This window comes from Mirounga angustirostris, unplaced genomic scaffold (genome assembly GCF_029215605.1).
Source record: "Mirounga angustirostris isolate CCGP_5_RB_7025 unplaced genomic scaffold, mMirAng1.0.hap1 SCAF_9, whole genome shotgun sequence".
Classification (NCBI taxonomy): Eukaryota; Metazoa; Chordata; class Mammalia; order Carnivora; family Phocidae; genus Mirounga; species Mirounga angustirostris.
Window position 1 is genome coordinate 114808538 of NW_026991717.1, and position 15911 is coordinate 114824448.

General features: G+C 38.9%; 1 protein-coding gene across 2 annotated transcripts in view; it reads left to right on the forward strand.

Annotated features, from left to right (window-relative positions):
- SIPA1L1 (signal induced proliferation associated 1 like 1) overlaps window positions 1-15911 on the forward strand; it is a 135905-nt gene that overhangs the window by 43501 nt on the left and 76493 nt on the right. For both annotated transcript variants that reach the window (XM_064571275.1, XM_064571277.1), the window contains exons 5-6: window positions 7414-7517; window positions 10802-10959. In XM_064571275.1, coding sequence (XP_064427345.1) covers window positions 7414-7517; window positions 10802-10959 — 262 coding nt within the window. The remainder of the gene's footprint in view (window positions 1-7413; window positions 7518-10801; window positions 10960-15911) is intronic.

Consider the following 15911-nt stretch of genomic DNA (forward strand, 5'->3'; position numbering starts at 1 on the left):
TTGATGAGGAAAGGCAATGTGAGAAATGTATAACAAGACCATGCTTAAGCAATGTGGCATCAAGTAAGAAACTAGAATAAGCAAAATAAGCACTTTGTGCATATTTTGCCTCAAAATCCCAATAACCATGAAGGCTAGAGGGGGGTGAGCCTGGATTAGCAAACTGTCTCTGATGGCACACTTTCACAGTTCTGTGATGTTCAGCAGCGAAGGGTTCCTTTTCGCTGCGGTGCCCTCCTTTAAGTCCCCTGTAACCTTTCAGGGCAAAGCTGATGAGCAGAAGAGTCTGTAGTTTCTTTTTCTGCCCTTTCAGAGGGTCAAGTTTCCTCCCGGGAACAGAAAGTCAGAGAGTATTTCTATTCTGCAGCCCTGAAAGAGGCAGTTTGCATATTTATCTCTCTTACTTCAAGCCGACAGGGTCAAAGCCAGCCCCTGCATACCCCAGCAGCCTCTCACTGGCCATGGCACACCCAGAGATGAGACTTGGCTCTGTGTGCTAGGAGGTCATCTCACCACATTTTGTCCAAACTTATTTTGTGTCAGGAAACCCTTTCTTTCCATATAATCATTAAAAAGAGAAAATGCTGGGGTGCCTGAGCGGCTCAGTTGGTTAAGTGTATGACTCTTGATATCAGCTCAGGTCTTGATCTCAAGGTCGTGAGATTGAGCCCCAAGTCAGGCACTGTGCTGGGCATGGAACCTGCTTAAGAGTCTCTCTCCCTCTCCCTCTGCCCCTACCCACTCTAAAAAAGAGAGATAGAGAAAGCTTTCCAGTTCAAGTGTTCCCAAAGGATCATTTCCTTTATGTTTGACAGTGTAGATGTGATTGGATCTGTGGATTTGTAGTTTTCATCAAATAAAAATAGTAATCGCCAATCTTGATTTCTTTATTTTTTTTTCTGTCCCCATCTTCTGAATCTCCAATTACACATACATTGGATCACTCACTAGGATACCATGGGGGTAATGAGGCTCTATTGATTTGATTTTTTTAACCTTTTTTTTCCCTATCCTTCCATTTGGATAATTCCTGTTAATATATCTTCCAAATTCAGTGTGTTCTTCTTTTCTTCCATAGTGTCTTAATCTGCTGTTAATCCAGTCCAGTGAAATTTTCATTTCAGATATTGTCACCTTCAGGGCCAGAACTGCATTTGGTCCTCTTTTCTTATATTTTCCCTCTTTCTCCTCATAAGGTTCACGTTGTCCTTTAAATACTTGAACATATTTATGATGGCTGTTTTAAGGTTTTTTTTGTGCCAATTCTCTCATTCTTGTGGATCCTTTGAGGTCTCCATTTAACAGATTTTCTCCTGCTTTTGAGTGACATTTTACTGCTTCATGCATCTGGTTACTTTTGATTAGAGAGTGTATGTTGCGAATGTTTTATGGCTGAGTGTCTAGATTTTGTCGTCTTTAAAAGGAGTGTTGTTGAGCTTTGTTTTGGTGGGCAGATAGGTTACTTACAACACAGCTTGATGTAATGAATCTTGTTCTTAAGCTTTGTTAAAGCATACCTAGAGCAGTTCTTTATCCTCTAATTTAGCTCTACTATTAAGGCATGACTTTTCTTATGTCTGAATACCTGCATATTCAGTGAGGTCTCTTTACTGTGGCTGGTTAGAACTTGACAGTCTTCCAACCTTATGTGAACTGTGAGAATTGTTTGCTTTCCAAGTCTCTGGTAGTTTTTCTTTGCCGAATAGTTTTTCTGTCTTTCTTTTATTGAGGTATAATTGACATATAGCATTCTATTAGTTTCAGGTGTAGAATGTAATGATTCAATACTTGTGTATATTGTAAATTACCACACAGTAAGTCTAGTTAACATGTGTTGCCAAACAAGGTTACAAAAATTTTTTTCTTGGGATGAGAACTTTTAAGATCTACTCTTAGCAAAACTTTCAAATATGCAGTACAGTATTATTAACTCTAGTCACCATGCTGTACACTACCCTAATAGTTTTCTTTGCCTGGCTTTTGGAATCTTACTCTCTCTGTGTGCAGCTTACTATTCATCCCAAGACTCAAGGGGACCCTTATGCAGATTTCTGAACCTCTTTCACTGTGTAGTTTTCCTCCTCTTTGGTACTCTGCCCAGCAAATATCAGCTACCTCAGGCTTCCTGAACTCCAGTATGTTTTGGCTTCCCTCTTCAAAGCCATGCTCTGTACTGTTGTTCCAGAAGTACCTCTAGGTAGAGAACCTGGTGGGAATCAGAGGACTCATCTTCTTTGGCTCTTTTTTTCTCTTGGATCACTATCCAATGTCTGAAAAAAGTTGTTTCAGGTATTTTGTCAGTTTTTCTAGTTATTTATAATGGGAGAACAAGTCCTGTACCAAGTACTCTTATGGCTGGAAGCACAAGTTCCAGATACTTTTTATATTTGTCTTCTCGTGCAGCCCTCACAGGCCTTGCTAGGTACCGGTTATCCCCATTTCACAGAATTGGCTTCTGTAGATTGACATGCCCAAGGTTAGATGGCTAGGAAGCACGGCGGAGGTAGAACAGATCCTAGCGCTGTGGTTAAGTGTTCAGAGAAAGCATAAATGTAGAATTAAGTACAGCAAAGCCCAGAGTTCTGTGTCCTGGATGTGTCTCCCCCTCTCTCAAGCCCTTGGGTTCACATTACCCAAGCCATCTCGAGAAATGGCTCTGCTTGTTATGTATTACAATTCAGATTTTAGGAAGGATCGATGGAGCTTTTGAACCATTTCTTGTTTTTCCCAGTTTTTCATACAAAGTCCATTTTCCTGGTTCAGAAATAAGGTCGTTTTGCAAACAAGCTACAGATGTGTCAGGGGTTGGAACAGTTCTGCAATGAAGACATTTTTCAAGTGGTGGATTTTTTTTTCTCTCCTTACTTTGTCTCCTCACTTGGGTGACATAACCTCTAGATAATTACCACCCTCACACTACAGCAAATACAAGAATAAACTTCCCACCAAGCAGTTTGTTGTTTGAAAGCTGGAGACCACCTTCATTTTTAGCTGTGCATATGGATGATTATTTGGGAAATCATTTCCTGGATGAGGCTAGTTTGTCAAGGCAGAACATAGATTTTAGAAGCCCTTTGTAAAGCATTCCTTCAAAGCCTTAACCTTCATTAATTTGCTGCAATGTTAGTGAATGCTTGTTGCTTCCCCCATTTTTCAGCAGTGTTACAAAAACCACTGAGATTCAGAGTCTTAGAAGAGATACAAGTTTTTTCATAAAGAAAATAAGTCCTTTTTTATTTGGAATATTTAAACTTTGATAGGGAACTGGATAAAACTAGCATTGCTTAAATGCTCTGCACATGCAAGGGGCCATTTGGAGTTTAGACACTGATGAAGAAAAGGATTCTTTTTTCACCTCCTTAACTTTGACCTGTGTTACAATGTAAGGTTTTTCCTTTGAGTGTTCCTGGAATGCACTTGGCAAAGGAATTAAAATATGTAAAGGTCCCTCTTTAAGGAAACTACCCTTTATACCTCAGCTGCACAAATTTCTAAATTCTAATCCTTATCCTGAGCATCTTTTATGGGCTAGTACTTTCATATACATATTTCATGTAACCCTCACAGCAGCAAGAGCATCAGTGGACAGAGAAGTGAAGTGATTTGTTTGTGGTCATTTAGCAAATGATGCTGCTGTCATTCAAATTCAGATCTTACTTCCAAATTGAGAATCAGGTAACTGCAGGTGTCTTGCCAAGTGAGTCGTTGGCAGAAAACAGTAGTGACTGACTCCTAAGTGCCAGCCCCCACCGTCTCGACCTTCCTCATCTCTCCGTGTGTTACTGATTTTGAGAAGCCTCGAGTCCCAGGTGCATTCACTTGCACACTCACACACAGGCCTTCAGCTGACACAGTATGGACTCACCTGTCATGGCAAAAGGCAGGACGACAGACTCTTCTTGATCCTGACCCTCACTGAAGTGAAAGAACCCATCTCCTGGCCACGGCTAAATGTACCTTGAAAAATTATTAGTAAACATGATAGATGCCAGAGCAGGTGGAAGTCTTGACTTCCCCAAATACTCCACTAGTGAGTGAGTGAAATAGTACCACGAAGGCCAAAGTGTGTCTCCTCTCGAATCCGTGCTGCTGTCCCAGAGGTCAGTACTTGGCCCTGGCTGTGTTTCTGAGCATTGACTTCTGCGTTCCCCAGACCCTGAGGCAAGATTGCATGGATGAGACATCAGGGGGCCTTCAAGGGATGGTCCCCAGCAGCCACCTGACGATTATTATATTTCAAATTAAATAAAGGGATAAAAATGAGACTTACAAGCTATCTGATTTCATCTTGTATTTTGATGTGTTCTGTAGTGGTGAGTACATTTAATTAACGGAGCTTAAGCTTTCTTCATTCTGTTGACTTTATTTAGCCTATGTGCGTTTAGTTAACGAGATTACTTTTCTCTTGTGCTCATAAATATTTAAAACCAGGAACTTTCCTGAAATCAAATTGCATAGGCTTGTTTTCCTTCATCTAGCTTTTCTTAACTCTGATACATCTATTAGTGATTGAGAAATGGTTGTTATAAAAGTCTGATTACTTTTCCTCATTCAGATTTGTACACATACACCTTGTCAACGAAGTTTCAGACTACCTAAAAGTAAAGGCGTTGAGCCCAAAAGAGCAGTCAAGGATGATTATGACACGGACTGTATCTAAAACTGCTCTACAAACTCATTAACCAGTTCATACCATCTTAAATAGAAATGCCTAATGTACGATATTATCATGTGTCTACACTTTTTCAAAGCAGCTGAGAAATACACTGTTACCATTCCTCAATTATTCAGTGCCTTCTTATCATCTATGTTGAATATTAGAAATTTTACTTTCTAGGACTTTGCGTAGAATGCCGATCTTATTAGTGGGTGGATGCCACTTGCTGATAGTATGATTTGGAGGCAGATCATGTGATTATCGAGATGACCCATAAGATGCCTGAATTTACTTTTTAACTTTTACAGCTCCTTGACAAGTATGAAGGAGCGTTATCTTCCTTTCACTCTTCTCAAAGCGTATTTCCCTTTAGAAATTTTTAAATATATATTCTCTTTAGCCAGAGGGAAAAAAAGGATTTTTGTCATTTTCATTTTCCTGATTGTCATGCTATTAAATTTTTCATGGTTTCAGGGTCACTAAAAATATCATAATAGCAATATTGGATGCTTTATTTTTAAGAAAATAAACATTCATTTTCCATTCTCTCTGATAAAGTTTAACAATTCTGTTATGTACATAGTATTTTCAGGATTTGGAATTCCTTTCTTCTCAGAAAGGAAAATGTCATTATTTCAGCCCTCGTTTCATCTCTGAAACTTTTGAAACTATTTAAACTGTTTTAAATTATCAGCAAAACTTGGGGGTTTCCAGAAGTCCCCAGAAAAAGGATGGTCAAGCAGCGTACCTGACATAAATGAGGTGTGCAGAAAGGAAAGCGAGAATGGGCCAGAAGCAGAAAAGCAGATGACCTTCTGCATTGTCTTCCGCATCAGCTTTCCTCTCTGGCAGTAATCCTTTTAGAATCAGACAGACGTAGAAAGCGGAATGTAATTCATGAATACTAGATGACAGTCTCTTTTCTAGTTCATTAATTTTGCTCAAAATTGACTTGAAACACATGTAAGTACATGTCAAAGCTGACACATTCACTTTAAGGTTTTAAAATGTACTAATCAGTTCAAGAGTTATTTATAGCAATGATCCTTAACAGTAGATATGTTCTTCATACTCAGGAGCTGTCTTAGTTCAATTATTTATTGCAGTAATTTGTAGTTTTTTTTGTTGGTGGTCATTAGCATTTAGAGGATATTTTTTCTTGGAAAGTTATATGTTGGTACATATTTTTGCAATTTTTGAAGAGTAGTCTGTGCTTTATTTCACTTTAGCTTGTTTCTAATCCTTTGCGTTTAATGTCCGCTTCCAAAAATTAAGGTCCTCCAGGAAGCTTGAGGTTGAAACTCTGGTCTCTAGACCATTTCTATAAGTCTATCTGCAAGCTACTGTTGCGGTTTGTTCTTGGGGCAGTGCCTGAGGGCAGTGGAGCTCCTGAATTACTGTCACCCTACGGGTGTTTATTTTTAGATTCCCCTGCCCAGCCCTGTACCCACTGAGCAGTATTTCTGGGGGTGGTGCATGGGAATCTGCCTTTTAAACTAGCTCCCCAGATGCCACTGTACATGCTAAATTTGAGAACTACTGCCTCTTAGTATATGCCAGGGGCTTTGTCTTGAAGCTTCTCAAATGGAGTAAAGCATTCTGGTCCTCAACAGTATGGTTGACGGCGGCTTGAGTTTACCCAGAATGAACGCACTTCTGTCATTTTGCAGCCAGTAAGTCCAGGGCCTTTAAGACTAAAGATACTCCCTTTTGATTGGACCATTAATAATTCTCTTCTCTGGTTTCCAGTTATTTGTGGGCAATTGATTTGTTAATGATTAAGTGGTTAGAGGTTGCTGTTGACTTAAGGAAGGTGAGAGCAGAACAGTCTTAAAACATTGTTGGACATTGCTAGAATACCTGTGTTACTCAGTGTTACAGTCTTGTTAAATTTCTGTTTCTTAAGAACAAAACATTTCTCTTAAATCAGAAGTTCTGGAAAAGATGTTCTTCATTTGATGTCTGGATAGAATTCAGGGTGTGTAAACTTGGATGGGAAATAATTTTACATTATTTTCACTGACCCCCTAACTAAAATTTAGCACTTCCTTCAGTTATGAATATAGGCAACAAACAGTTGTTTTAAGTTCTACCTATGATTTTATTGCAAGTTAGAAAGCATAGATATTTTCATATTGTATTTTTTTTGGAGATCCTTCAAAATATTGCTTATTGTACATCACTACTTCAGAATCATAGTAGTTACTAGATCAGTTGCTAAAACTTGTTAGAGAAATCTAATATCATTTTAAAATTATTTTTGATAACTATTTTGTAGTACAGTTGATTTCTATTGAAATCATATATATTTTATATATTTAAAAATATTATTCTGACAAGGGATCCATAGGCTTCACTAGACTACCAAAGAGAATCAGATACAAAAAAATGGGTAAGAACACCAATGCTCAGGGCACTTGGGTGGCTCAGTTGGTTAAGTGGCTGCCTTCGGTTTGGGTCATGATCCCAGGGTTCTGGGATCGAGTCCCGCATTGGGCTCCCTGCTCGGTGGGGAGCCTGCTTCTCCCTCTGCCTGCCGCTCCCCCTACTTGTGCTCGCTCTCTCTCTTTGACAAATAAATAAAATCTAAACAAAACAACAAAAAAAAAACACCGATGCTAGATTTTATACTAACATCTTTTCATTCTAAACCATTTCCCTTTTTTTTTTCCCGAGAGATTTTCTGTAAGTGAATTATTTTATTTTTCCTATTCTTATAGTCATCTCATCATTGTATAATATTTTTTTTACTGTAGCTGACTCCACTGGAACCCATTCTCTGTACACAACATACAAAGACTATGAAATTATGTTCCACGTTTCCACCATGCTGCCATACACGCCTAACAACAAGCAACAGGTAAGAGATCCCTGGTGTTGTCTGTGTTTCTTCGCCCTTGTTCATTTCCCCCAGAAGCCTAAGTGGCAAGTTTGTAAAATCTTAAACCAGAATTTAATGTTGCACGTGTCACGGCAGCCGGAAGCTTTGTACTCTGCGGAAATAACGAATAGCAAATGAGCTGAAAACAAATGAAGAGACACAAATTCTAGGTTAACAGCCAGCTGGATGGCTTTGGGAATTAATCCTTTGCTTTTCACCCACGGAGATTGAGGTTTTCATGGAATCTGAAGAGAACAAGTTGAAATCATGGTGATTAGGTGACCCTGCAGGGTTGCAGAGAACATGGATGAGTGGGTGAGATTCCATCTCAAGAGGCCAGGGTACAAAGCAGGAAAGTACTGATGTGTCATTTCAGATTTCAGAGGAGGTTTGGTATACTAACTGGGAGAAAAACCAAAATAAATGTCAGTGGGATCTCAGAAAAAGGTTTTTTCTTAACATTTATCAGGAGACAGCAAAGAACATTAAAACAATTGGCCTTCGTGTACATCATACACAGTTTCTTTTAAAAAAGATCTAAAAGCACCATGCCTGTTACTAAAATGTGGTCATTGACATAGTAAATGAAGAAGCCTAGAAGTGGCAGATTGTCACAGAGCAAAATGGAAACTGACAGTATTATTTTAGAAAGTATGTGGTCATTGCTGTTTTTAAAAAATATGTCAAAATAAATGATACCAAACTGACATTTAAAAGAGCCAGAGAGCAAACAGCTTCTCCTTTCAATAGCAATTATAAACACAAGCAGTCCAGTATTACTTCTGACCTTAAAATGGATCTAGATTTTGTTATTGTAAACTGTTGTGCTAACAGAACACAACCAGCTGCAGAATGAATCACATCCTCTTTCCCAGAATTTAACCAAACACGGATGGAATCAAACACTTCATCACTGCAGGTTTGATTAAATCACAAATAGAGGTAACGAAATTTTGCCTCTTATAATTACCAAAGGAATCAAAAATAGGGAGCAAAGCAGTGAATCAGCTACAAATCTGAAATAAATCTATTTAGGATAAAGTCTATGATCTGGAATTTGTTGACAGTTTTTTTATGCAAATTCCAAGTTCTAGATTACCCAGAGAGGAAAACATCATGGTAAGAAAAATACGTTTTTCTTATTCTGACCAGTAAGTAGACAAAAAAAATTTCAGGACATTCACAGGTGATCTTTAAAGGATTATTCTTTCTGCCTGATTGCTCAGCAGAGAAAGTAAGATGTATGGAAGGATAAAAAATTTAATTGACAAAATTCAATTAATTGTTTATTTCTCCTAAATTAGTTGAAGTGTGTTGAGCAGCATGAGTTGGACATGAGTTGGACAGCTGTCTAAATTATTTAATTTGGAGGTCCGATCAAGGCAAACATTTTATTATGGTCCTAAATCAGAATGAAAGAGTAATTGGTACTGCTGCATCTTAAAAAATCTTAATTCTCTGGGCACCTGGGTGGTTCAGTCGGTTAAGCGTCTGCATTCGGCTCAGGTCATGATCCCGGGGTCCTGGGATCGAGCCCCACATTGGGCTCCTTCCTCGGTGGGGAGCCTGCTTCTCCCTCTCCCTCTGCCTGCTGCTCTCCCTGCTTGTGTTCTCTCTCTCTCTGTCATATAAATAAATCTTTAAAAAAAATCTTAATTCTCTATCTAGAGAATTTATTTCTTCTATGTAGATCACTTTCTGCTTGGGAAAAAAAAAAAAACAAAGAACAGCTTTTAAAATCTTGTGGCAGGAATTTGTTTATAAATACTGTCTTTCATTATATATAATATGAGATGGATAGATGGATTTATTTCTAATTGGGTCCCTCACTAAGACATTAGTGTTACATATCAAACAAGAAAGAATGACATTGCATCAAAAAGACAATGACATCGTCTGTGCAGGAATGACATAATACATAGACAAATTGTATTTTTTTTTTTTGGTGTGTCCAAGATCCTGAGTAGATTAATGTTTAATAATGGATATATTCTGTATAGCAGTACAGACCAGCCTTTATTTCTGTAACATCCAATAATATATCATGTTTAGAAATGAAAATAAGTGGCCTCATTAGAAGATAATTTGGGATGCTTTGAAATTCCTAAGGTTAAAAGTACATTCGTGGAACATTCTAACTCCCAATTCTCAACCCTAATCTAAAAGGCTATTGTTTCTCCCAGCTGAATACTAGGTCACTGATTCTACTGGTATGTAATTTGTGTAAGTTAAAGTCATTGGAGAATTTTAAAAAAAAGTTTTATAAATGCAAGTTTATACCTAACAGATAGTTGATTTAAATGGTATATTTCATTATTTTTCTCCTTGTGAGAGCCTCTATATAATAAATATAAGAAATGCAAATTTTGTTCAACTTTTTTTCACACTACTGAATTAAACTATCTAATAAACCCCTCTTAGAGAGCGACTGGCCTAGCCTGACTTGGGGTGCCTGAATTCGAAAGCCACGTTTCCAAATCACCATTTAATGTGAAACAGAAGGTGGTCTTAAGCAGCTTTCACTGTAATTAAGAAAAGCTGTTTAAACTTGAAATTTAACCTGCTTTAGGAATATTAGTAATTTCTGCATTCCCAGCTGGTGACACAAGAAGCATCTCAGAAAACACCTTAGCGACTCTTTATTTATTTATTTATTTTTTTAAAGATTTTATTTATTTATTTGATAGAGAGAGAGACAGCGAGAGAGGGAACACAAGCAGTGGGAGTGGGAGAGGGAGAAGCAGGCCCCCCGCCGAGCAGGGAGCCCGATGCGGGGCTCGATCCCAGGACTCTGGGATCATGACCCGAGCTGAAGGCAGACGCTTAACGACTGAGCCACCCAGGCGCCCCAGCGACTCTTTAAATGAAGTGAATTAAACCAGAACATAAATTGCATTGTAATTACTTCCGCCATTCTCCTCTCTAAAACATCTCCCCTCTGGCAAGTTTCTTTCTTATGTGAAAATGGAACAAAACTGTTGTTATGGAAACAGAATTTGGAGAGGCTGGAACTTGGCATAATATGCCAGATATTGGTTTGCTCCTGAATGGGCTCTATATTTTATGCAAATTTCAGAATATTCATTTCTATATTCTTCCTGGGAGGGAATAAGAGAGGCTAAAATACTGACAGCAACTGTGTCGATTACCTACCTTAATATGTTCTGATTAATAATGAATGTTCTAAGTACAATTACATAAGGGAATTGGGGAGGAAAACGCAGAGTGTTGTCATTTATATGGTTTGCTTATTTTTCTTTCAGCTCCTACGGAAGCGGCATATTGGAAATGATATCGTAACAATTGTTTTCCAAGAGCCGGGAGCACAGCCATTCAGCCCAAAAAACATCCGATCCCACTTCCAGCACGTTTTCGTCATCGTGAGGGTCCACAACCCCTGCACTGAGGGGGTCTGTTACAGGTACTGGCCCTGCAGCTTTGGCTGCGTGGGTGTTGGCTGGTGGTCACACAGAGGGCCCCCTCCAGCTCCACTTTCTGAAGTGGCATTGGGGAGTCCATTCCCATTTATTTTTGTCTTCAGACTGCGTGCGTAGATGGCTGAATTCACACAATGACGTCACCGGATGGCGTTGGCATTGCCCAGACACGTTGGTTAGACCCCTGCTGTTTCCATTTGCACCGCCTCCTCAGGTGGTGTCCTTCATCCATACCATCTGGTCACCAACTAATTACTCATACTGCTAATTATACTTTGCTTTTGGTGTGGCAAGAGCAGAGAAGAATGATCATAATAAGTAGAAAAGTTTTGTTTTAATTGTTATTATTTCAAAAGCTCAAACCCTTGCTTAGGACCGATTTGATTCACTCTAACATTTCTGACTGCAGTCTTTGAGGCATTTCTGTGCTTTAGTACGCCTGTGGTGGAATTGTTTCCGTGCTCCTTGTTGACCTGGTCTCCTGAGTATCAGAATTCAGGCATCTGTCTGCAAGAGGCCTTTGGGTGTTGACAAGGATAAGAACCGGAATTGCTGGGTTGACATGGGCATAGTACCAAGAAGACGTGTAAGGGTATTCTAGCCTTAACAAGATGTTTCTAATATGAATCTGTCCTTTTAAAATAATGGAATTTTATCCTGTCTTCCCATCCCTAAAATTTGGAAGATTAGGCTTTGTTAGTTTTGGATATTTGTTTTTGAATTAATACAGCCACCTACCCAGAAACTGGCCAACGCAGACTGATAATTGGTTTGTTGTGAGCTCCACCACTGTCTAATTCTAGGTGTCAGTGCAGGTTAATTACAAGAGTCGAGCAAGCAAACTCAGGAAACAAGACAAATAAAGGTTACTGTGGACTCCTGCAAGCCGCCACCATCCCTGCACACATCCCACAATAACGGTGTATGTTGGCCTCTAGTGATAAGCCAAGCACTATTCTAGGCGCTTTACGTGGGTTACCTCATTTAATTTTGAAAACCCATGCATTAGGTACTATTTTTAAAAATCCCCATTTTCAGATGAGGAAGTTTAAGCAATGCGAACAGGTGACTTGCCTGCGGTAAGTGATTGTAATGCACTCGGTCTGATTCTAGAGCCGGGCCCTTCACTGCCCTGCTGCGCTGCCTCACTCCCATGCCCTGTGAAGCAGGGGTCTTTGCTGCCCTTGCTGCCAACACACAAGCTCTTCCAGAACTCCAGGCTAACGGGTGGAAACTCCAACAAGAGAGACCTAGATCTGCAGCCTCTTACCAGGAATATGGTCTCTGAAAGCTGCTCGATTTAGGTGTGGGATGACAGACTGAGTGAGAACATTTGACTGTAACTGGGAGGGATAGCTCTTAGCATTTAGAAAATACTCCCAAGCAATTGAAACATGCTCTGTACTGGATTCATGCAAGGGATTTCATACAACTTTGATAGAAAGCTAATCCCTTTTTGATTGGTCACTACGAAGTTTGGGAGTGGAAAGCTATGCAGTTTGTTTTAGGGAGAGATTCTTCTTTAAAAGCCATTGCCTAAATAAAGTGCTGTTCGACAGAAATGTAATGCAAGCCATATGTTAATTTTATACTTTTTAAAGTAACAAGAAATGGGTAAAATTAATTTTAGCAATATGTTTTTGACCCAAGAATATATTTTATTTACCTGCTATATCCAAATATTATTATTTCAACAGGTGATTTTTAAGTTTCAAAAGTTATTGGCCTATTTTACTTATTTTTGGACTAAGACTCTGAAATCTGGAGTCTGTTTTAGACTTACAGCTCATGTCAATAAGGATGCTTGATTTCCACTGGAAGTAATCTGTGTTTAGATTTCATAAAATTTGTAACTGGAAAAGTAGATTCATATACTCAGATTTTCCAAACCTGCTTTTTCAGAGCTTTCGAGTAACAGTTGACTTTTAAAAATAGGATGTAGGGATGGGGGGATGGGTTAGCCCGGTGGTGGGTATTAAGGAGGGCACGTATTGCATGGAGCACTGGGTGTTATAAGCAAATAGTGAATCATGGAACACTACATCAAAAACTAATGATGTAATGTATGATGACTAACATAATAAAATTAATTTAAAAAAATACAATGTAATTTAATACCCTTGGTCACAGTAGCCACATTTCGAGTGCTCAGTAGCCTACATGTGGCCAGTGCAAGTCTAAATAGACTGATCAGGAGGAAGTGTCTCCTAGCCTTCAACAGTTCGCTAGATGAGGAAGTGATATTTGTCTTATTCTTTTAAACCCCACCCCCACCCTAGCCTTGAAAATCATGCTTTTTTGCTGTCTCTTATTTTTAATCTGTTGCCTGGAGAGCCCATCTTCTTAACCCCACCATGTGATGTGCTGGTTTGTGGGAGGACACTGACCACCCCAGCTCATGCCACATGAGCAAACCTGGGATTTCCTAGTTGCCATGCTTGTTTGAAGACCCAGCACACTGCTTTATAAACTGTGAATGTGGGCCTTTTGTAAATCCAAGAGAACATACCAAATTGGAACATCACTAAAAGAAATTACAAGAAACTAAAGTAGTGATCTTTTCCTATTGTAAACCTTACGTGTATTAATTGTTCTCAGTCCCTGACAGACCGAGGTAAGCATGTTTTCTGGGGTGTGTGGTGACATCAGGAGATGTTTAAAGTCCCAGAACAGACAGGGCAACTTTCTTGTAGTTTATGCTTGGGAGAAAATGTGTGAAGGTGTTCATGTTCTCATGAAAATAAATGTATTATGGGGCGCCTGGGTGACTCAGTCGATTAAGCGGCTGACTCTTGATTTCAGCTCGGGTCATGATCTCAGGGTCCTGGGATTGAGCCCCATGTTGGGCTCCGTCCTCAATGGGGAGCCTGCTTGAGGATTCTCTCTCTCCCTCTCCCTCTGCCCCTCCCCTGATGCAAGTGCATGCACGCTCTCTCTCTCTAAAATAAATAATCTTTAGGGGAAAAAAAAGAAAAGAAACATATTATGAAGCTGAATAGAAAATATGTATCAATTTTAAGATAAAACGTGGGTCTTCCAAAGAATTTCTGTACATGTGAGTTTTTCTCATACCCCAGCCACTCCCCAACCTACTAGGTATATGAATTTATGGGCCTCTTTTATTAGAGGTACTTTGGTAGGAAAGTTTAGAGCTGCATTGATTTATACTAAATTAGATTTAAATCTAATTTAATTCTATCCCTGAGTGATAGAGTGATTCAGATGCTTTTTATCATTGAAAATCTCTTGTTCCCGAACTTTCTGCCCTATGAACATTCACATTTATTTATTGACATCTACTTGGTGCCTGTAATGAGGAAAGTGCAGAAGTTGTTTTCTTAAAGGAGCTTTTTGTTGTAATCGGGTAGGAAAGTGTGAGGTCAGTAGAGACTGAAGTTATAAGGAACATTGAACTGAGAAAATGGGGTTTGGCATGTGTTTTAAAGCACAGATGGATGAAATTCAGTAGGGGGAAAAGAATTCTAAGAGTGGCCAGCATTATATACAGAAGCATAGACACAGGAAGGAAGGTACAGGAAGAAGGCTGCTATTGTATTTGGGGCTACTGGGCAGTGGAGGCCCTTGGAATGCCAGGCTGTCTAGTAGCACAGTATAAATAGAGTTCTAGAGAAATTCACCCAGTGTCACCAGGCAAGATAATTTATATACAAAAAAAGGCAAATCTGGATCTTATTGCTGCTGTTCATTGATTTTTTTTTTTTTTTTTTTTTGCCAGTTCTTTACACCCCTTATCATATATGTGCTAGGCACTATTCTAGGCCCTGGGATGCAACAGGTAAACAAAGAGAGAAAAATCCCTATGGTGGATATGGAGAAGAGGTCCTGAAACAATGGGTGTTATCTCCTTGGGGACTGAAAAGTTTATAATAGGAAAAACTATTTCAAACTAATTCCAGAGGCCAATTAACTTTGAACAGTAGACATAGCCAGGAACTCAGAAATGAATCACTAAGTCTGTACTATGCCCACACCTGTTAAGAGAGCCCTCTGGTCTCTTTATTTTGTTTGGTATTATTACACTGAGCTTAATTGTCTGGTCCTGGTTGATAGAGCAGATTAGAAGCAATAAATCAGAAAGATGAGGAACTGTTCAGTGGCAGGGATGTGCTGAAAACATCAGTAAGTGATTATTAATAAGAGAGATGCAGAAAAACTATTCACATAAGTGATACAAAGCCAATAAGCATAACAGTCTGGGGTCATTTGGTTTGGGAGCAAAGGACCAAGTATACTTCACTCACCCCTTGGGGCCTCCCTTTGTAAAAACTCAGTGTAAAAGTTTTTCAACATTTTTTTTAGCAACCAGTGAATTAGGAGATCTAGGCATTGATCTTCAGAGGTTGCAGATATCACAAAAAGAGACAAACATGTGTCTCATAATGGAAGGACACAACCCCACTTATGAATTAGTCTTGTTCCCTACCCCCCTCCCCCACATTGAACCTGAATCTGATCAAACTTCTGGAGAAGCCAATGTACAGGGAATAGAAAAGACAGAAGAACATGCCCGTATTCGGCAAAATTCAGACACTGTGCAACTCTATGTGACAAGCAGCCCAATTTCCTCAACACATAAATGTAAGAAATAAAAGAGAAAGTGAGAGAAGTGGAGAGGAATGAACAGAACAAAAAAAATTTAAGATAAGATTAATTAAAATGTGTGGATCTTATTTGGATCCATTTTAGATAAGATTTTTAAAATTTTAGGACATCTTCAACAACTGAAAATTGGAACATTGACTCACTATTTGATGAAATTAAAGAATTATTAATTTTAAAACTAGTATAGTAATAAGTGGTTATAATAATGACCTGAGTCTTCAAAACAAGTGTTAAATTGTGGTCAGTAATTACGTTTAGAAAGGTAGAAATGTATGTTTCTTCTCTGAGAAAGATTTCCATATTCAGAGGTTAA